Source organism: Theropithecus gelada, chromosome 5 (assembly GCF_003255815.1).
Source record: "Theropithecus gelada isolate Dixy chromosome 5, Tgel_1.0, whole genome shotgun sequence".
NCBI classification, from domain to species: Eukaryota; Metazoa; Chordata; class Mammalia; order Primates; family Cercopithecidae; genus Theropithecus; species Theropithecus gelada.
Window position 1 is genome coordinate 141,090,335 of NC_037672.1, and position 23,110 is coordinate 141,113,444.

Sequence of the window (23,110 nt, forward strand, 5' to 3'; positions counted from 1 at the left end):
AAAGGAATGATGTGGTCAACTTCTCCTCACCAACCCCAAACTGGAGCATTTATTGCTTTTCTTCCATCTTGCTACTCAGTTTCCAAACCCTCTAGCATTGGAAAACAGGAAGGAAAAACCGAGGTAAAGGAGTAGGAAAGTTCTGACTGGACCAGTATTTCACAGTGGCCCCACATTTTCTCTTGGCAGAGATTTACATTGGAACCTTTCTCTTGTATGTGCTCTTGTGGGTTCTTCAGAATTTTCCCATCACTTGGGACTTTTCATCTACTCTTCTCTTGGCTTGTATAAATCCATGTCTGTTTTAGTTTTTTGCCTGCATCCTTCTTCCCTCCCTCATGGGCAAACAAAGTATCAGATGTCTGGCAACACTTCCACTTTCTTTCTCTTAAAAGCTATTGGCCTCTCTAGGAAGTCATTTCCAACATGACCAAAGATAACCCACAGGAACATTTTTTTTTTCCAGTTGGTGTGTATACAGCCCACAAGAAACTCATTTTTCACTGCCTCTTAAAACTGTAGGAATGCTTGTCATCCCTAGTTTTCCAATCTCTCCTCAATATACTTTCAAGGCAGCACTGGGGCCATTTGTTTGCCCTTTAGATTTCTCAAGTGAGAGTCATAATTCTATGACATTCCAAGGACACATTCAAGTTCTCCCAAGACCCTCTAGAGCTCTTGACAAAGTGAAGAGAGGAGAACCCCTCACCTCTCCTCCTTAGCAGAGATATTGAAGACACACAAACAGCTCTCTTCTCTACACTCCCTTTCAGTCACCAACTCCTTACATTTTTTTTTTTTTTTTTTTTTGAGAGGGAGTCTCGCTCTGTCGCCCAGGCTGGAGTGCAGTGGCCGGATCTCAGCTCACTGCAAGCTCCGCCTCCCAGGTTTACGCCATTCTCCTGTCTCAGCCTCCCGAGTAGCTGGGACTACAGGCGCCCGCCACCTCGCCCGGCTAGTTTTTTGTATTTTTTAGTAGAGATGGAGTTTCACCATATTAGCCAGGATGGTCTCGATCTCCTGACCTCGTGATCCGCCCGTCTCGGCCTCCCAAAGTGCTGGGATTACAGGCTTGAGCCACCACGTCCGGCCTCCTTACACTTTTATACCTTTGCTGTTGGTGAGAGTTTTAGAATTGTGCAATCTTTAGACATTTCCTTTGTAAATTCTGTATTAAGTCTTATACTTGGAATGCAGTCTTTATTGGATATAAGGTGTCAGCCCAATCATCTAATTTAAGTTTCTGTTACTTTAGTTAAGACTTTCTGTTATAAATGACAAAAAGCCTAATTTTAAAAAATCAGCTTAAACAAAGAGGGGACTTATTGGCTCCTATAACTGAGAAGAGGTTGTGTCTGCTTAGGCACAGCTGGATGCGCAGCTCACTTTCTCATTCTTCTTCCATTCCTCTCTCTCTCTCCTCCAGCTGTCCTTCATGTGCTGACTGTATGTTCAGATAGGGTATGTTGATGCATCCAGCCTAGTCTGCTTTCCGTCTTCCAAAAGATCCCAGGTGGTCTACATCACTTTCCAGTGTTCAAATTTGGAACCATAAGCATAATAAATTCCATAATCAGTCAGATGATGAGCACTTTCACCTTCCCTTTCCCATGATTCCCTGGCCTGGCTGTGATACCAGTGCCCAACAATTTTACACCATTCTCACCCCAGGCTGCTCAGCCAGTTGTCAATTCTAAGATCCCTCATTCTATGGTCACACTTTTGACATTTTAAGTGTAGATTTAAGAAGAAATATTATCAGACCTCTTAAGAATTCATTCTTTTCATGGGTAAATAAGATATTAGGAAATAATAAATATATTTTTAAAAATGAATAATCACAACTCAGGGTACAAAACTATGACTGTATTTTTTTCCATAATTGGATTTATTTTCTTTCTTTTTTTTTGAGTCAGAGTCCTGCTCTGGCACACAGGCTGGAGTTCGTGGCACGATCTTGGCTCACGGCAACCTCCGCCTCCCAGGTTCAAACAATTCTTCTGCCTCAGCCTCCTGAGCAGCTAGGATTACAGGTGTGCGCCACCACGCCCAGCTAATTTTTGTATTTTTAGTAGAGATGGGGTTTCACCATGTTGGCCAGACTGGTCTGGAACTCAGATGATCTACCCTCCTCAGCTTACCAGAGTGCTGGGATTACAGGTATGAGCCACTGTGCCCGGCTGGATTTATTTTCTCTTTTGAGAATCTACCTGTTGTGTCTTTTGCAGACAAGTAATATAGTTCCTTGGAGGTAAACTCATAAAATGTAACTGTGCTTATCCTTTTATTTTTCTTTCTCTTATATTAATTATGGCTTAATACTAAGCTCTACAGCTATATACAAATTCAATATAAGCACTTTCACATTCTTTAAAGATAAACTAGGACTAATTCTGAAAAGCTGCTTATTTTCCCATACAAAAGCAGATTGTGTTTATAATCATGTTTGAGTCATCTTTTGCTGTAATATTCCTCTTTCCATCAAAAAACATTTGTGCACTTCCTCCTTATGCGTTAATCTTGATTTAGTTTCTATGCAAAATTTAAAAAAATCCAGGGGCTTTAGTCTGAGGGAAACAGTTGTGGAGAATATCACTCTATGCATTACATCAACATGTGAATAAACCAGACACTTTTCAGGTTTAAGAAGATATGGGAGAGAATTGCAAAAGTTGCACATGACTAATATGAGGATTATCTCTCACTACATGAGAGATGTAGTACATTTTTTCCCTTTTGGATTGACATTAATAGTTTCTCCTTGTTTTTCATTTTTCTGTATAAATATATAAAAATATATAAATCTTGTGACATTTCCACAAGGCAGTTATTGTAATATTCATATTTCAGATAAAGAAATCAAAGTTATATGAATAAATAGTGAGAGTTCAAATCCTGGCTCCAAACCTGATTCTCTGACCACGCCATGCCAGACTCAACCTTTAAGATGTCACTGTGTATCATGCCATTTTAAATATTCATAAAAGCTTCATGAAATAGAAGCAAATTTTGTTAAGCCTCTCAGGAGGTACAAAAACGAATTAAAGTTCTTGATCTTAATGAATCATAGTTAAGTAGGGTATGGAATTCAGATCATAGTAATGCTACAAAATATGTATAAGTGCTGTGAGCATTCAGAGGACATGTTTACATCTAGATGCTGAAAGTGGGTTAGCAGGTGGCAATGCACATACCCCCTAAATACATCTGAGGGCATAAATGCATTAGAACTGGTTGACACAATAACAGGTCTATGCATCACGGTGAGTCAAATGATTTATTTATTTTTATTTAAATAACATTTGGCTTTTGGGAATTTCTTCTAAGAAACTTGCTACATTTGATAGGATAAATGTTTAGAATAAACCAGAATGCTATTCTTCAATCACTGTATATCAATATCACCAAAATACCCCTTTGCCCATGCTGTTCTTGGGCTCTCCATTCAGAGTTGTTTTCAGAATTAAATTTCTATTGCAAGAAAAGGTCATTCTTTCTTCACAATGACTCTCAGCCTTCTCCATTCATTTTGTCCCTCATTTAGACCTTTTGCTCACAACTACACAAGCGAACACCCAGGGCTGGAGAGTTAAATTCCATAATCAGCATCATCACACCTTCCCATCCCAGCCCCAATTTCAAGAAATCCAACATGAGCCATCCATGGGGTCATGGTATCTTCACAGGAAAGATTTCTTTACTACAATATTTTGCTGATTTAATTATAAAAATACAAGGGAAATGGTCATTTCTTCCCTCACGAATACCAAATAGAACTATGAAAAATTCATTGCTATGATTCAAATGTCACCTCTGGAAACGTTGTTGAGATTTAATTGCCATTGTAACAGTGTTGGGAGGGGCCTTTAAGGTCATGATTAGGTCATGAGGGCTCCATTCTCATAAATGGAATAATACCTTATAGAGGGAATAGGCTTCTGATGAAAGGATGTGTTTGGTTTTGTTTCCTCTCTCTTCATCTTACGCTTTTGCTTGCCTTTCTGCTTTGTTATCATGCAGTAAGAAGGTCCTCATCAGATACAAGGCAGATGTCAATGCCATGCCCTTGGCCTTCCCAGCCTCCAGAACTAGGAAGAAAATAAATTTCTTTTCTTCTAAATTACCCAGTCTGTGGTATTCTGTTATAGTAGCAGAAAATTAACGAAGACATTCATATATAGAAGTACAGAGAAATTGCTTGGAAAAGTTCAAGGAGGTTAAAGCAATTTGTACTTTAATTATTCACTAAATTCTGTAGCTCTGGTTAAGATGGCACATTCACTCTGATCTCTTCTTGTCTTTGACTTGTAAATTACTTGAGCGAAAAGGTTAATCTCACCCTCTCTTGTTTCAACATGTTGCTTTTATTAAAAATGTAAATTTAAAATTACCTTGGCATTTGGGTCATTAATTGGATTAAATTAACCTAATAATGCTCTTAAAATTACTTTTAAAACACATGTATCAACAGAAATGTTCCCTTCTTAGTCTTGTTCTTTATTTTAAGTAGTCACTTTAATACAAAAACACTCTCTGAGCATACAAGTAGGTTAAAATTTAGATTTTTAAATTTATTAAAAGGTAAATTTCAGTTGCCAGTCCTGAAAGTATACAAAATACAAAAAACTTACTTTGTTATCACACAACAATAAAAAGTCATATAGATTTTTATTAGTTTGGAAATAAAGTATCACAGGAAGGTCTTTTTTGTTTTTTGTTTTTGCTGTTTAAGTTTCACTAAACTTAAGAGTGACAGCTGTATAGTCACAGTCCTTAGTCTCTATATCTAGAGACTAAGGTAAATGGTTAAAAGAAATTTCCTGTAAATGGTTTAAAGAAATTTCCAAAGTTTTATTAATAAGAGAAACTGGGACTGGACAGATTAAAGAATTTAATTGAGAACATATAGTAACCTATTAAAATATTCACCTGCATGTCCAGTTTGCACATCTTATTGAATTTAGAGTTGAGTTTCTGTTATAAAGAAAGGTCGTAAGTTCTTTTCCTTCTCAGGATACTCTACTTACACAAATAACTCTTTCAGTGGAATGCAAGCTTCAGTGAGTGCTCTGACAAAGTTCTACTGTTAGACAAATTATTTTAAATATGGCATTTATATATATGAAACATTTCATATTAATGGGAAAACCTTTTGCATTGATTTATGCATTAAATGATAATGTGTGTGTTTGTGTGCAGATGTGTATGTGTGTGTGTATGGCATTTCTGAGCACAAGCTTTATTAGTGTGAACAAAATATAGTAATCATTCATGTAATATTATATCTTACCTGTTCAGCAATGAAGCAAATGAATGATAGGACTTTAGTGTCCCTTTAATTTATTTAAAACAATGAAACCAGATTCAAAAGTTTACAATAGGAAGAAAACCTAAACTTCATCTAGGTATTTCACCCTTTCATTTGACAGAACCATCATTATAATACAATAGAATAGATTAAGTTAGTATTAAACAAATGTAGATGAATTCAACTAAAGTTTTGGAAGAGAATTCTCAATTCTAAAAATTATACTAACACACAAAAGCAAGCATTCAAAGAAACATTTGTTCTTTACCTTGAAATATTAATGAGCAGAGATTTTTTCCCCATCATTGAGTCATTGGAACTCATTATAATGAAAATTGCATTCTGAAATTGTACAACTTAGGCAGGTATATAATTTATTGGAGTGTCCAATCCACATGTTAATTTTTCACTTGACTGAAGTCTCATGTCTTCTTTATGTTCCTTCCTCATTTGGTTTGGTGAACAGATTCGATTGATCAGTTTCCTCTAGAAGGATTATAGTAAAAAAAATACAAGACCGAAATATGAGACATAGTTATGTTTAAGCACAATAGGAAATTAATGCACAGTATAAATTTTAGGATTCTACATTCTTGCAGAGTTGTCTTTGAGTGTAATTGGTAGGAAACGAAAGGACTTTCCTTAATATTAGCTCTATTGAAGTTTCGTGTAAAGAAAAACACAGAATTTCTTAGAATATCTATTCTAAAAGACTTAGGTAAAGAATAAATATAATTGCTCTGCTCCTAGTTTCTACAGAGATAAGAAACTAATAGCCAAACTTGTATAGAGGTAAGATGTAATGTGAAGCCAGTAAATGATAAGTTGAATCACATATGCATGTTAAAATTTAAGGTATGTTTCTAAGTCTGTCATGTCTTTTTTAATAATGACTTCCCCCCCGCGCCCCAAGGAGAAGTCTGCACAAAGGTTTATCGTCAAGTTACTCTCTGGTTCTAGGGTATGAAAGAAGGGCACCGGGCTATTTTTCTTCAGTAAACCCGATGCTCCACTTTTCCTGGTTGGAAAGTTGAATTTATGTTGTTCCTAGAAAGTGCATGAAAGGGAGAGGGGAGCCCTTGCTCTTACAGAAGCAGAGCTTTTCCAGTCTTCTTCTATTTGGGCACCATGGAACTGTGCATCTCAAACATCCTCCTGTGAGAAATAGGCTGGTGGGTCACATGTGGATGCCACAGTCGGCAGCTGACCCAGATTCACTTATTCTCATTTTTCGCCAATCACAGATCACGTGCACTTTTAGAACGTTAAAACAATTTATACTTTAATTACTCCTTAACATCATTAGTTCTTGTTGAGATGGCACTGTCATTTTAACCTCTTATGCCTTTGGCTTATAAACTAATTTAGAGCCGTATTCTATAAAAGTAGGACTAAAGCATTTTAAATAATCTTTAATAATGTGTTTTCCTATGTTTGCTGTGAGGTGCAGGCAGATTTCATAACCTGTTTCACTAACATACTAAGACATTTAATAACTTCACTTGCACAAATGTGGGGAAATAAAGTGAGCCTAAAGTTTGGTTCTTCAGACTTTCCACTGTCATTACACATATTTGAAACATGAACAGAGAATCAAAGCAGCAATCCTGCTAATGTGGAAATGCATACAATTCTTTAAGTAAACATATTCTGTCTTCTGTACTCGCTCAGGCTGTCCTTCTGCTAAAACCCTGCCCTAGGTAATATTCATCTGTCTGTTTTTTTTTTGTTTTTTTGTTTTTTTGGTTTTTTTTGAGACGGAGTTCCGCTCTGTCTCCCAGGCTGGAGTGCAGTGGCGTGACTTCGGCTCACTGCAAGTTCCGCCTCTGGGGTTCACGCCATTCTCCTGCCTCTGCCTCCAGAGTAGCTGGGACTACAGGCACCCACCATCACGCCAGGCTAATTTTTTGTATTTTTATAGAGACGGGGTTTCACTGTGTTAGCCAGGATGGTCTCAATCTCCTGACCTTGTGATCTGCCCGCCTCGGCCTCCCAAAGTGCTGGGATTACAGGCATGAGCCACCACACCCGGCCTCATCTGTCTTTTAAGGCTAATCCCAGGTGATTTCATCTCCAGAAGCCTTTGATACCTGTCTCAATCTCTGGGACAAGTAGAGCTATTGCCTCCACTACTGTAGAACTTGTTCACTGCAATGACATTCTGTTTTTCCATTAGTCTCTCAGCTTCTAAAGGACGGAGACTCACATTGGTATATCTAATGTGAGTGTGGTGCCTACCCCACTGTACGCATTTAGCAAATGTTTGTTGCACTTAACTGAATTAATCTACAAGGATATCTTTTAGGTTTATTTTATTTTTTATTTTTATTTTTTAATTTTTTTATTATTATACTTTAAATTCTAGGGTACATGTGCCCAAAGTGCAGGTTTGTTACATATGTATACTTGTGCCATATTGGTGTGTTGCACCCATCAACTCGTCAGCACCCATCAACTCATTATTTACATCAGGTATAACTCCCAATGCCATCCCTCTCGCCTCCCCCCCTCCCCATAATAGACCCCAGTGTGTGATGTTCCCCTTCACAAGTCCAAGTGATCTCATTGTTCGATTCCCACCTATGAGTGAGAACATGTGGTGTTTGGTTTTCTGTTCTAACTACAAGGATATCTTAAAGCACTGTGGTGTATTAAATTGTCCCCAACATTTGAGATGCTTAAGATTGTGTGAAAAAAAAATGGCAGGGGAAACACTAAACACTAAATTTGTCACTAGAATAAATAACTAGCAAAAAAATGTATATAAATTTAAGTTTAAAAAAATAGGCTTTAGGTTGTAATTGCTCCATTTAAAAAACTGCATCAAGACTTTTTTGTGGAACAGACAGAATGCAGATAAAATGAATATTTTATAGATACTTGTTCCAGCTGCCAGTCCAATAACAAGATAACCTTAGTAAATGAAGTGAATCTGGTATATGACTTAAAAACTTTTGTTGTTTCAAGTACCTGCAGATTGGATTTTATTAATCCTTTTGCCTGAGAATCATATCTATGCCATTCATTTCCACGCAGCAGGAACTTCTTAGGATTATAAACTTATGTAACAATTATTGTTAAGCTTTAAGAATTCACATGATGTGGCAAATCCTGCATATAACCTGTGTAGCTGTGATGAATCTTTAAAACTCTGTGTTCTGTGACTCTTTAAAGTCTAGAAAACCTAGACTGGTCCAGGGTTAAAATTGAAATCCAGAAGTGTACAGGACCTCTGATCTGTCATGAGTTTTGAAAATTATGGGAGAAAACCAATTGATTTTGTAGAAGTCAGAATGAAATTTCTTTTGCTTAAGGAATAAAGCTCATTACAGAGACTTGTTCTTGGTGACTATTTCCCAAAATAGACGTCATTTGGATTTATGCTTCTGGCAAAGTTTAATAGGAACTATATACTTTCTGTATATAGTTAATACTAGGGGCCATAGTGAATAAAACAAATGCAATTGGCTAGGTATTTAGCCAACAGTAGAGGTAGCAGCCACGACTCAGCTCTTAGGAATTGGTCTCATGATGGTGTGAAGGCTCTCAGCATTTTGGGAGTTACATTTTTCCCCAAAGGAATAGTAATACCTGATTTTTAAAATGTAACAATTTCAGGAGGGAGGTTCCAAGATGGCCGAATAGGAACAGCTCCAGTCTGCAGCTCCCAGCCTGAGTGATGCAGAAGATGGGTGATTTCTGCATTTCCAACTGAGGTACCAGGTTCATCTCACTGGGGCTTGTAGGGCAGTGGGTGCAACCCATGGAGCAGGGTGGGCATCCCTTCACCCGGGAAGCACAAGGGGTAAGGGAATTCCCTTTCCTAGCCAAGGGAAGCCATGACAGATGGTACCTGGAAAATCGGGACACTCCCACCCTAATACTGTGCTTTTCCAATGGTCTTAGCAAACAGCACCCCAGGAGATTATATCCCACTCCTGGCTCCGAGGGTCCCACACCCACGGAGCATTGCTCACTGCTAGCACAGCAGTCTGAGATTGAACTGCAAAGCAGCAGTGAGGCAGAGGGAGGGGCGTCCACCATTGCTGAGGCTTGAGTAGGTAAACAAAGCAGCTGGGAAGCTTGAACTGGGTGGAGCCCACCACAGCTCAAGGAGGCCTGCCTGCCTCTGTAGACTCCAACTCTGGGGGCAGGGCATAGCTGAACAAAAGGCAGCAGAAACTTCTGCAGACTTAAATGTCCCTGTCTGAGAGCTTTGAAGAGAGTAGTGGTTCTCCTAGCATGGAGTTTGAGATTTGAGACAGACAGACTGTCTCCTTAAGTGGGTCCCTGATCCCCGAGTAGCCTAACTGGGAGACACCTCATACAACTGGGTGCCCCTCTGAGACAAAGCTTCCAGAGGAAGGATCAGGCAGCAACATTTGCTATTCTGCAATATTTGCTGTTCTGCAGCCTCTGCTGGTGATACCTGTGCAAACATGGTCTGGAGTGGACCTCCAGCAAACTCAAACAGACCTGCAGCTGAGGGTCCTGACTGTTAGAAGGAAAACTAACAAACAGAAAGGACATCCACACCAAAACACCATCATCAAAGACCAAAGGTAGATAAAACCACAAAGATGGGGAGAAACCAGGGCAGAAAAGCTGAAAATTCTAAAAATCAGAGTGCCTCTTCTCTTCCAAAGGAATGCAGCTCCTTGCCAGCAATGGAAGAAAGCTGCATGGAGAATGACTTTGACGAGTTGAGAGAAGAAGGCTTCAGATGATTAGTAATAACAAACTTTTCCTAGCTAAAGGAAGATGTTCGAACCCATCACAAAGAAGCTAAAAACCTTGAAAAAAAGATCAGACAAATGGCTAACTAGAATAAATGGTGTAGAGAAGACCTTAAATGACCTGATGGAGCTGAAAACCATGCCACGAGAACTACGCGATGCATGCACAAGCTTCCGTAGCCGATTTGATCAAGTGGAAGAAAGGGTATCAGTGATTGAAGATCAAATGAATGAAATCAAGTGAGAAGAGAAGTTTAGTGGAAAAAGAGTAAAAAGAAATGAACAAATCCTCCAAGAAATAGAGGACTATGTGAAAAGACCAAATCTACGTCTGATTGGTGTACCTGAAAGTGATGGGGAGAATGGAACTAAGTTGGAAAGCACTCTTCAGGATATTATCCAGGAGAAATTCCCTAACCTAGCAAGGCAGGCCAACATTCAAGTTCAGGAAATACAGAAGACACCACAAAGATACTCCTTGAGAAGAGCAACTCTAAGACACATAATTGTCAGATTCACCCAAGTTGAAAAGAAGAAAAAAACGTTAAGAGGAGCCAGAGAGAAAGGTCGGGTTACCCACAAAGGGAAGCCCATCAGACTAACAGCAAATCTCTAGGCAGAAACTCTACAAACCAGAAGAGAGTGGGGGCCAATATTCAACATTCTTAAAATAATTTTCAACTCAGAATTTCATATCCAGCCAAACTAAGCTTCATAAGAGAAGAAGAAATAAAATCCTGTACAGACAAACAAATGCTGAGAGATTTTGTCACCACCAGGCCTGCCTTACAAGAGCTCCTGAAGGAAGCAGTAAACATGGAAAGGAACAACCGGTACCAGCCACTGCAAAAACATGTCAAATTGTAAAGACCATCAATTCTAGGAAGAAACTGCATCAAGTAACAAGCAAAATAATGAGCTAACATCATAATGACAGGATCAAATTCAAACATAACAATATTAACCTTAAATGTAAATGGGCTAAATACTCCAATTAAAAGACTCAGACTGGCAAATTGGATAGAGTCAAGATCCATCAGTGTGCTGTATTCAGGAGACCCATCTCATGTGCCGAGACACACATAGGCTCAAAATAAAGGGATGGAGGAAGATCTACCAAGCAAATGGAAAACAAAAAGCAGGGGTTGCAATCCTAGTCTCTGATAAAACAGACTTTAAACCAACAAAGATCAAAAGAGACATAGAAGGCCATTACATAATGGTAAAGGGATCAATTCAACAAGAAGAGCTAACTATTCTAAATATATATGCACTTAATACAGGATCACCCAGATTCATAAAGCAAGTCCTTAGAGGCCTCCAAACAGATTTAGACTCCCACACAATAATAATGAGAGACCATAACACCCCACTGTCAACATTAGACAGATCAACGAGACAGAAAGTTAACAAGGATATCCAGGAATTGAAGTCAGCTCTGTACCAAGTGGATCTAATAGATGTCTATTAACAGATAGACAAATCAACAGAATATACATTCTTCTCAGCACCATATTGCACTTATTCCAAAATTGACCACATAGTTGGAAGTAAAGCCCTCTTCAGCAAATGTAAAAGAACAGAGATTATAACAGACTGTCTCTCAGACCACAGTGCAATCAAACTAGAGCTCAGGATTAAGAAACTCACTCAAAACTGCTCAACTACATGGAAACTGAACAATCTGCTCCTGAATGACTACTGGGTACATAATGAAATGAAGGCAGAAATAAAGATGTTCTTTGAAATCAATGAGAACAAAGACACAACATACCAGAATCTCTGGGACACATTTAAAGCAGTGTGTAGAGGGAAATTTATAGCACTAAATGCCCACAAGAGAAAGCAGGAAAGATCTAAAATTGACACCCTAACATCACAATTAAAAGAGCTAGAGAAGCAAGAGCAAACACATTTGAAAGCTAGCAGAAGGCAAGAAATAACTAAGATCAGAGTAGAATTGAAGGAGATAGAGACAAAAAACACTTCAAAAAAATCAGTGAATCCAGGAACTGGTTTTTTGAAAAGATCAGCAAAATGGATAGACCACTAGCAAGACTAATAAAGAAGAAAAGAGAGAAGAATCAAACAGACGCAATAAAAAATGATAAAGGGGATATCACCACCGATCCCACAAAAATACAAACTACCATCAGAGAATACTATAAACACCTATATGCAAATAAACTAGAAAATCTAGAAGAAATGGATAAATTCATGGACACATACACCCTTCCAAGACCAAACCAGGAAGAAGTTGAATCCCTGAATAGACCAATAGCAGGCTCTGAAATTGAGGCAATAATTAATAACTAATAGCCTAATTAATAATTAATCCATCCAGGACCAGACAGATTCACAGTGGAATTCTACCAGTGGTACAAAGAGGAGCTGGTAGCATTCCTTCTGAAACTATTCCAATCAATAGAAAAAGAGGGAATCCTCCCTAACTCATTTGATGAGGCCAGCATCATCCTGATACCAAAGCCTGGTAACAAAGACACACACATACACAAAACAGAATTTTAGACCAATATCCCTGATGGACATTGATGCAAAAATCCTCAATATACTGGCAAACCAAATCCAGCAGCACATCAAAAAGCTTATCCACTATGATCAAGTTGGCATCATGGCTGGAATGCAAGACTGGTCCAATATTGGCAAATCAATAAACGTAATCCATCATATAAACAGAACCAAAGACAAAAACCATATGATTATCTCAATAGATGCAAAAAACGCCTTTGACAAAATTCAACAGCCCTTCATGCTGAAAACTCTTGATAAACTACTAATTGATGGGACGTATCTCAAAATCATAAGAGCTATTTATGACAAACCCACAGCCAATATCATACTGAATGGGCAAAAACTGGAACCATTCCCTTTGAAAACTGGCACAAGACAGGGATGCCCTCTCTCACCACTCCTATTCAACATGGTATTGGAAGTTCTGGCCAGGGCAATGAGGCAGGAGAAAGAAATAAAGGGTATTCAGTTAGGAAAAGAGGAAGTCAAACTGTCCCTGTTTGCAGATGACATGATTATATATTTAGAAAACCCCATCGTCTCAGCCCAAAATCTCCTAAGCTGATGAGCAACTTCAGCAAAGTCTCAGGATACAAAATCAATGTGCAAAAATCACAAGCATTCTCTACACCAATAACAGGCAAACAGAGAGCCAAATTATGAGTGCACTTCCATTCACAATTGCTTCAACGAGAATAAAATACCTAGGAATCCCACTCACAAGGGATGTGAAGGACCTCTTCAAGGAGAACTACAAACCACTGCTCAGTGAAATAAAAGAGGACACAAACAAATGGAAGAACATACCATGCTCATGGATAGGAAGAATCAATATTGTGAAAATGGCCATACTGCCCGAGGTAATTTATAGATCTGCTGCCATCCCCATCAAGCTACCAATGACTTTCTTCACAGAATTGGAAAAACTACTTTAAAGTTCATATGGAACCAAAAAAGATCCTGCATTGCCAAGACAATCCTAAGCCAAAAGAACAAAGCTGGAGACATCATGGCTACATGACTTCAAATTATACTGAAAGGCTACAGTAACCAAAACAGCATAGTACTGGTACCAAAACAGAGATAGAGACCAATGGAACAGAACAGAGGCCTCAGAAATACCACCACACATCTACAACCATCTGATCTTTGACAAACCTGACAAAAACAAGCAATGGGAAAAGGATTCCCTATATAACAAATGGTGCTGGGAAAACTGGCTAGCCATAAGTAGAAAGCTGAAACTGGATCTCTTCCTTACACCATATAAAAATTAATTCAAGATCGATTAAAGACTTAAATGTTAGACCTAAAATCATAAAAACCCTAGAAGAAAACTTAGGCAATACCATTCAGGACATAGGCATGGCCAAGGACTTCATGACTAAAACACAAAAAGCAATGGCAACAAAAGTCAAAATTGACAAATGGGATCTAATTAAACTAAAGAGCTTCCGCACAGCAAAAGAAACTACCATCAGAGTGAACAGGCAGCCTACAGAACGGGAGAAAATTTTTACAACGTATCCATCCGACAAAGGACTAATATCCAGAATCTACAAAGAACTTAAATTTACAAGAAAAAATCAAACAACCCCATCAAAAAGTGGGCAAAGGATATGAACAGACACTTCAGAAAAGAAGACATTTATGCAGCCAACAGACACATGAAAAAATGTTCATCATCACTGGCCATCAGAGAAATGTAAATCAAAACCACAATGAGATACCATCTCACACCAGTTAGAATGGCGATCATTAAAAAGGAAACAACAGGTGCTGGAGAGAATGTGGAGAAATAGGTACACTTTTACACTATTGGTGCAACCGTAAACTAGTTCAACTATTGTGGAAGACAGTGTGGCAATTCCTCAAGGATCTAGAACTAGAAATACCATTTGATCCAGCCATCCCATTACTGGGTATATACCCAAAGGATTATAAATCATGCTGCTATAAAGACACATGCACACGTATGTTTATCGCAGCACTATTCACAATAGCAAAGACTTGGAACCAATCCAAATGTCTATCAGTGACAGATTGGATGAAGAAAATGTGGCACATATACACCATGGAATACTATGCAGCCATAAAAAAGGATGAGCTCATGTCCTTTGTAAGGACGTGGATGAAGCTGGAAACCATCATTCTGAGCAAACTGTCACAAGGACAGAAAATCAAACACCACATGTTCTCACTTGCAGGTGGGAATTGAACAATGAGAACACTTGGACACAGGGTGGGGAACATCACACAATGGCGCCTGTCGTGGGCTGGGGGGAGGGGTGAGGGATAGCATTAGGAGATATACCTAATGTAAATGACGAGTTAATGGGTGCAGCACACCAACATGGCACATGTATATATATGTAACAAACCTGCATGTTGTGCACATGTACCCTAGAACTTAAAGTATAATAAATAAAATAAAATGTAAGAATTTCCCACTTTTAAAGGTTGACAATAAATATTCTTTTCAAAAAGCTCTATGTGCTTCAGTACTGTTCTGGATAAACAAAATATATCTACAGCCTTTCACATGTTTTGTATCTACTTAGCACCTGGGAGTGGAGATGAAAGCATGTGCCAGACGGCTTGCCAGTGTGCACAGGAGGTCATTTGGGAATGACACCTGCTACATTGATAACAGCTAACAGGCGTGAGGACTTATCATGGCCACCATGAATGGTTTTAAATGCTTTACCGGTTGTAGCTCATTTAATTCTCATTAAACTCTGTGAGATTGACACTATCGTTATCTCCATATTAACAGAGGTTTAGTAGCTTGCTCAGGGTTACACAGCTAATAGGTGTTGGAGCATGGATTCAAATCCAAGTCTGATTTCAGATCTGGGGCTATTACACTACACTACACCATACTGACCATAGAGTCTCCTACACACAGAACTTTGCAGTTTGGGAAATAAGAAGTACACTTGGTTTTCTCTTTTGCTTTTACTATTTGATTGAGTCTTTTTTTTTAAAAAAAAAAAAAACACAAAACATGTGTCTAAAAGAGAATCTCACTATGCTGCAGACAAACTCTTACATTTCTAAAAAATCAGAAGTAGAATTAATGAAATAGAATAGAAATGAATCATAACTAGTTTTCCCCTCCCTCAAATCAGAAAGAAGTAACTCCCTAGTTTGTTTGTTTTTCCTAAAAGGCAAAAGGAACTGCAAATATTAACACCAACCTGGATTTTCTATTTCAACAGAGCTTAAAGGCACCTCTGCGTCAGGTGGGGGGAGAGGTTGTACATCAGATGGGCTTTTCTATGAAGAAATACCAGAAAAATATTAATAACACAATTTTCTCACCTTAAGACAGTAAAAAGTAAAATGCTTCAGCTTAAAAATATTTTTTTCTAAATTTTTTTTCTTTTGGTTGAAATCCCCTTTGCAGATATTTTGTTGTTGTTACTAGTTACTAGTATTTATAAGCATTGATTTAAACTTGTATTTGTTTCTTCTATGGTGTTTGGTATTTCAGTAGGAGAAATATCACCTCAAACACTGATACTACAGATTTCCCTGTTGTAATAAATAGTGAAAGTGAAACTAAAAATAAAGTGTGTGATCTTTGCATCACGTTGACCAGGACAAAATTCATCCATATACATTTAGAAAATTCTCTGAATTTTCTCAACTAAATATTTCCTTGACTTTTTCAGGTTTTAGAACATTGACCAAGAGAGAAGACAACCCACTTTGCCATACATGCCCATGTAAGAAGATGATTTTTCTCTTTTATATTCCAGGCAAGAGAAGTTATCTTATATTAAAGTCCTTATGAAAAATCTCATACAAGAGTAGGCATTCTCAGTTATTTTTCTTTGATTAACAAAAAGCATTATTTAAGGAAGATGTATTTACATATAACAATGAAAATCAATTATAGGATTGGATGATTGTAGAAGTTAACTGTTAGAAGCAGTTAAAAAAAGAAAAGAGGCAAAGGAACTTAATGTAGGTATTACTATCATTCTTCTGATGGCCCCACAATTGCAGTGTTGTTACACCTCTCAGCCTTTTAAAAGAATTATATAGTGGTTATGGTCTCAAAAGTCACAAAGAGAGATTAAGAATAGAGGATGAATGAAAACACAACTGTACCAATCTCATGTGACTTAAGTACTTCTGATCTAGGATTACAGAGACAGTGACAGCATCATAAATACACACACACATTGTGTCTTAAATATTGTGAATAGAAAGTGATAGCAAAAGTTATACACTTCGATAAGCTATGTTGTATGTATTTAAAAAATAGCATTAGTGGGCTGGGCGTGGTGGCTCGTGCCTGTAATCCCAGCACTTTGGAGACCAAGGCAGGTGGATCACTTGAAGTCAGGAGTTTGAAACCAGTCTGGCTAACACAGTGAAACCCCATCTCTACTATTAAAAAAATACAAAAATTAACCAGGCATGGTGGCCTGCAACTGTAGTCCCAACTACTGCAGAGGCTGAAGCACGAGAATCACTTGAACCCGGGAGGCGGAGGCTGCAGTGAGCAGAGATTGCGCTACTTTGCCCTCGAGCCTGGGTGACAGAGGGAAACTCTGTCTCAAAAAAATATGTATTTAAAAAAAAGCATTAGTGATTCAAAATAAATCACTGATGTTAAGAATTCATGGGTGGAAATTTGAAAAATTTGTTTCAGAATACGTGAGAATTAAGAAAAGCAAAAGTTTTATTTTGTTTATTTTTATTTATTTATTTATGTATTTATTGAGACAGGGTCTCACTGTGTTGCCCAGGCTGGAGTGCAGTAGCATGATCACAGCTCACTGCAGCCTTGATTTCCCAGGCTCAACGAATCCTCCCACTTCAGTCCCCTGAGTAGCCGATACTACACATGTGCACCACCATGCCTTTCTAATTTTCATATTTTTTGTATAGACTAGGTTTCACCTTGTTGCTCAGGCTGGTCTCAAACTCCTGAGCTTAAGCAATCCTCCTGCCTTAACCTCCCCCAAATTTTTAAACATATGTAAATATATTCTTTTAAATATTTTATACACAAATAGGGTAAATACTATAAGTAGAATCTTAATATTTCCTCAATATCCATCAAAATATGTGAAAGCAAGTTAGACAAAAACTTAGGGAGAACTTTCATTGGGAAAATTGGGGATAGATTTATATTTAGAGGTTCCCTTTAATTGGGCAAATGCATAAAAAAATAAATTCTGCTAGAGTAACACAGTGACTTCTATGTGTCCAGTTGAAAAAGATGGAATTTTACGCAGTTCTGTTTCTCTTTTGAGTTTAACTGAACTCAGAGGAATAAACCCTCCTAGAGCTGTTCACACTGGTATTTAGAGCAACATTAAAAACTGAATTCTCACCTTTCTCAGTCGGCGAATACAGTAAGAAATAAAGAGGATCGTTCCAATGACACCAGCCATCACCCCAAAAATAATGAGTGCTATCACTACAGGAGATAAAGAGAGCAGCAAAATTATGAAAGCCTGAAATAAATGACCACATAGCAATTGAAAAATAAGACAGATAAAATCAGGGTAACTTCACCTTGCCTTTTAATAGAAAGTACAATTAATATACTATTATGTATATTTTGTCTTTTTAAAAATTGTGTGCTTTACAGTAACCATGTGGGAAACTGGGACTGTGAGTGATCAAGTCTTTTGAAGGTCGCACAACTAGTTGATGACAGAACTAAGACCTGAGGCTTCTGATTCCAGACCCAGTGTTCTTCACTAGTGTAACTGTAGATAAGAACTCAGTGGACCTTCTACTCAGATATGGGGGAAAAACACAAATTCTCTCATAATTTGGAAGTTATGAGAGAAAATAATGTCTTGATGTATAAAAGAACATTGAACAGATCATAGAATCATACTTTTGGAAAGAAACTGGTATAAACAGTTTACAAATGAAGAAAAGAAGCTGAATAAGGTTAACTTAGCCTTGGTCAGACAACTAGTTAAAACTAGAATTATAACTATAATGCAGGTCATCTATATTCTAAGTTTTATTCCTTCCACAGTATTCTTATGCATAGTCTCTAATATAGTCGCTAAAATGCTTTTTCAGTCTTTTATTTTTGGGAATGAAACAATTGAAATAAATTAATTTAGAGATAGTTCCATATTTATAGCATATTTGTAGTGCTTCCCGATGAAGTAAACAGAATGGAAGGCTAGACACAAAGGTAAAATGGCTCATTTATTTGCCTAATTAATATTTAAAAGCCCTATTATTGATAAAAAGTAAAAGTAGCATTTCCTCTTGCTGGTGTTGCCCAGCTTTCTTGACCACTTAGCTTGAATGTATGTGATAGTGATGAAGTTCTATGATGTGCTTTTTACCCTGTGAGCTGTGGACACAGCCAAGTGTCAAGGGAGGGTTAGAATGCAGAATAGCAAATGAGCACACACAGTGATACTCAAGTGAGGGGAAGGGATGTCCCTTCAGCAGAGGTTGTCAAGATGGCCCCTAAGTGGTTGCATTGGGCCAAAAATGAATCAAGGCTGAGATTTAACTTTGAAATACAGTACCAGTTAATTAGATGATTTTAAATGCCTGGCTCTTTACGGTAAGGAAGAGGGAAGTTCATTTGTTTTATAAGCTCTTATGAGCATTTTTCAAGTACTCAGGGTTGGTTAGAAAGGTAAAACATCTAACTTAAGAGAAAAACTATTACCAAATTATGTATTTCTATTTCCAAAATGTTTTTATTTATTTTTATTTACTTATGTATTTGTTTCTGAGACAGGGTCTTACTTGGTCACCAAGACTAGAGTACAGTGGTACAGTCAGAGCTCACTGCAGCCTCAAACTCCCAGGCTCAGGCAATCGATCCTCCCACCTCAGCCAGCCTCCCAAGTAGCTGGGACTACAGGTGCGTGCCCCATCCCAGCTAATTTTGTATTTTTTGTAGAGACAGATTTTGCCATATTGCCCAGGCTGTTCTCAAATTCCTGGGCTCAAGTGATTAGCCAGGCTCGGCCTCCCAAAGCTCTGGGATTACAGGCGTGAGCCACTGCTCCTGGCCCCCCAAATGTTTTTAAAAATAAGAAATTCCTAATTTAATTTTAAAAAGAGAATATTTTCTTTGCCTTTACAATTTTGTATGAATAAAGTAAACAACATACGCTCTTCTGTTTTAAGATTGACACATTTTCTTAGGCATTTGAAACAAGCAATGGATAGTTTAAAATGGAATGACTTTTATTATTTGTCAAATATTAACATACCTAGTTCAGAGAATTCATGGACAAGTTGTACCCGTTCTCCTATAAAGCAAAATTTCAATGTTAAGTCCAAACAAGTAAGGTATGTGCAAAAAAAAATCATTTTGGAATTAAACTGTTTTGTGGGTTTCCGTTTCTTAATCACATTTTGAGAGTTGTTGGTCAACTTTCAACATCTAGTTAGTAAATTTTATGATGTAATGTGTCAGTCTTACCATTAATAATTTCAGTATCTACTTTTAAAGACCCAACAAGTATTCATGGATGAGAAATAAGCAAATTATCTCATAACTGAGGGGAAAGGAATGAGAAAGTATTGGAAGAATCACTTATTGACTTACACAAGAAGCAATATATTTTTTTAAAAAATGTAAGAATAATGAGAAGAAAGGAGACATATGGAGCCATTACTCCACACGGATGCCAGTCCCATGCAAAGAGGGGTCATGTGGCTATCAATTTTCCAGATTTATGCCACAGTCACTGTCTGAATCTAAACTGTTACTGTACCTCGTCTGAGCTTTTGCCAATAGTCTCTCTGGATTCTATGTCAGTAGCAATGGATAACACGGTTGCCTTACTGTTCCACCTGTGCTAACCTTCCCTGTCAGTCCACATCTTACTTTTGTCTCTGTCTCCACTTGCCATTTTATGTCTTGAAGCTCTCTTACTCCCAAAGCCACACAATTTTCTAGAGTTTAATTATTACAAATTACATAGTATATACTATGTTGTATCACATGATTGAGGATTCAGGTTTTTTTTTTTTTTATTCTTTAGGCTTTATGTACAAAGGTTAATTGGGGCTTGCCTGCTCTTTCTTGGTCACAGTTAATAGTTGTGGGTGCTACTGGGGTAAAACAGATGGGTTTTCTGTCACAAAAGTTTGAGAACTTTCATGAGTTACAGCTTGTGTAAATATAGTTCAATCACAACAATGATTCCAGAGCAACTCTTTAAAACTAAGAACCTACTGTTGTCCTCTTCTGGAGGGTAATGGGTTCTACCAGAAAATCCCGAAACTTCATGAGCACTAGGAGTGGTTGGATATGTGTCCGATGTGTGCTTATCTGCATACAAGATAAGTTGAGAAAGGGATCAAGAATGAGGCGACCGCGTGGACATAAAGCATATCATGAAAGACAAATTCTTCCACATCCCTGCCAGCAGCTCCAGAATTTCTTCTCCCCTGAAAACTAACAAGAGAGACTACCACCAGATTACTCTTATCCCAGCACCCAGCTTTGCTTATTGTTTATCAGCCACTGAGAATGTGTGAGGCTCTGATCTAAGCACTTTTAGATACATCTTCTTATTTAGCCTTTAGAGAAACGCTGTGAGATAAGTACTGTGTTATTGGCCCCATTTTAAAATTAATGGGATAGAAACCCTGCAGGGCAACTCACCCTGGGTCAGCAGCTGGGATAGAGCTGAGCCCAGGTCTGAGCTGAACTCAGTTTGCCTGCAGACCCTCCATGACGCTGCACTATTAGGTCCCCTTTACCTGGTCCACGATGTCATGGTCACACGCATCATTTCTGTGCTTTGCCACATTGTTTTACTTTCTTTAACTCGCAGTATTATTTCTGTAAGATATTTCAGAGGCAAGAATTCCTCTGCAGTAGGAATTGTGTCTACTTAGTAGGCTGTGTCTACTTAGCTCGCATTTCTCAGTGTTTGTCCGTTTCCCGGCAGTGACAGGTCCCCTAAAATAGGGTTACATCACAAAAATGATTGTGGAGCCACCATTTAAAAATAAAAAATAGAAACAAACCATTTGACTGTGATGAGACATAACTCTCTGGGACCAAAGAAGAGGTGGAAGTGTGCGTTGCCGGAACAGTGGTACTTGATGCTGATATTCTCACAATTTCTGTATAAAATAGAAGTTGAGAAAGGGATTAAGAATGAGGTGACTGAGCGGACCATAAAGCATACCACAAAGGACAGATTTCTCTCACATCCCTCCAGTGCCTGAGCTAAGCGCTTTTGTATACATCTTACATAATCTTTAGAGAATTGCTATGTGGTAAGTATTGTATTATTTGCCTTATTTTAAAATTAAGGGTCCGGAAGCTCCTCCAGAATTTCTGCATAGCAGAGGTTTACAGATAAATAAAGTGTACCTTGGTTTTCTCCTCTGTACAATAGTAATTCCTGCCTTGAAATGTCATTGTGAGAACGAAATTAGTTTAAATATGTGTGTGTATGTGGTATGTGTACGTATGTGGTATGGGTGCATATGTGGTATGTGTGCATATGTGGTATGTGTGCGTATGTGGTATGGGTGCATATGTGGTGTGTGTGTATGTGATGTGTATGTGTGCATATGTGATATGTGTGCATATGTGGTATGTGTGCGTATGTGGTATGTGTGCGTATGTGGTATGTATGTGTATGTGATGTGTATGTGTGTATATGTGGTATGTGTGCATATGTGGTATGTGTGCGTATGTGGTATGTGTGCGTATGTGGTATGTATGTGTATGTGATGTGTATGTGTGCATATGTGGTATGTGTGCATATGTGGTATGTGTGCGTATGTGGTATGTGTGCGTATGTGGTATGTATGTGTATGTGATGTGTATGTGTGTATATGTGGTATGTGTGCATATGTGGTATGTGTGCGTATGTGGTATGTGTGCGTATGTGGTATGTATGTGTATGTGATGTGTATGTGTGCATATGTGGTATGTGTGCATATGTGGTATGTGTGCGTATGTGGTATGTGTGCGTATGTGGTATGTATGTGTATGTGATGTGTATGTGTGTATATGTGGTATGTGTGCATATGTGGTATGTGTGCGTATGTGGTATGTGTGCGTATGTGGTATGTATGTGTATGTGATGTGTATGTGTGCATATGCGATGTGCACGTGTGTGTGGTATGTGTGTGTATGTGATGTGTACGTGTGTGTATGTGGTATTTGTGCGTATATGATGTGTATGTGTGCGTATGTGGTGTGTGTGTATGTGATGTGTGTGTATGTGGTATGTGTGCATATATGGTATGTGTGTGTATGTGATGTGTATGTGTGTGTATGTTGTATGTGTGTGTATGTGGTATGTGTGTGTATGTGATGTGCATATGTGCGTATGTGGTATGTGTGCATATGTGGTGTCTTTGTATGTGATGTGTATGTGTATGTACGTGTTAGTATAGCAGTTACACATAAAGAGAATTACATATACGTTGGGTATTATTGTTATAATTCTTATAAAGGGGTAACCTGAAGATGCATTTGGAAAACTGTCTATGCTAAGAAAGGTGGAAGCGCATAATAATTATATAAAACAAAAGTTCTATCCCA

At 38.1% G+C, this 23,110-nt stretch overlaps 1 protein-coding gene across 3 annotated transcripts in view; it reads right to left on the reverse strand.

Annotated features, from left to right (window-relative positions):
* Positions 1 to 3,664: 3,664 nt before the first annotated feature.
* The window catches only part of GYPA (glycophorin A (MNS blood group)), a 38,575-nt gene continuing 19,129 nt past the window's right edge, over positions 3,665 to 23,110 (reverse strand). For 2 of the 3 annotated variants that reach the window (XM_025385390.1, XM_025385391.1), the window contains 6 exons: positions 21,574 to 21,672; positions 20,774 to 20,869; positions 19,803 to 19,841; positions 17,931 to 18,016; positions 15,777 to 15,855; positions 3,665 to 5,794 (listed from right to left, as the gene is read on the reverse strand). In XM_025385390.1, coding sequence (XP_025241175.1) covers positions 5,742 to 5,794; positions 15,777 to 15,855; positions 17,931 to 18,016; positions 19,803 to 19,841; positions 20,774 to 20,869; positions 21,574 to 21,672 — 452 coding nt within the window. In that variant the 3' untranslated portion in view covers positions 3,665 to 5,741. The remainder of the gene's footprint in view (positions 5,795 to 15,776; positions 15,856 to 17,930; positions 18,017 to 19,802; positions 19,842 to 20,773; positions 20,870 to 21,573; positions 21,673 to 23,110) is intronic. The other variant, XM_025385392.1, reaches the window with a different exon arrangement.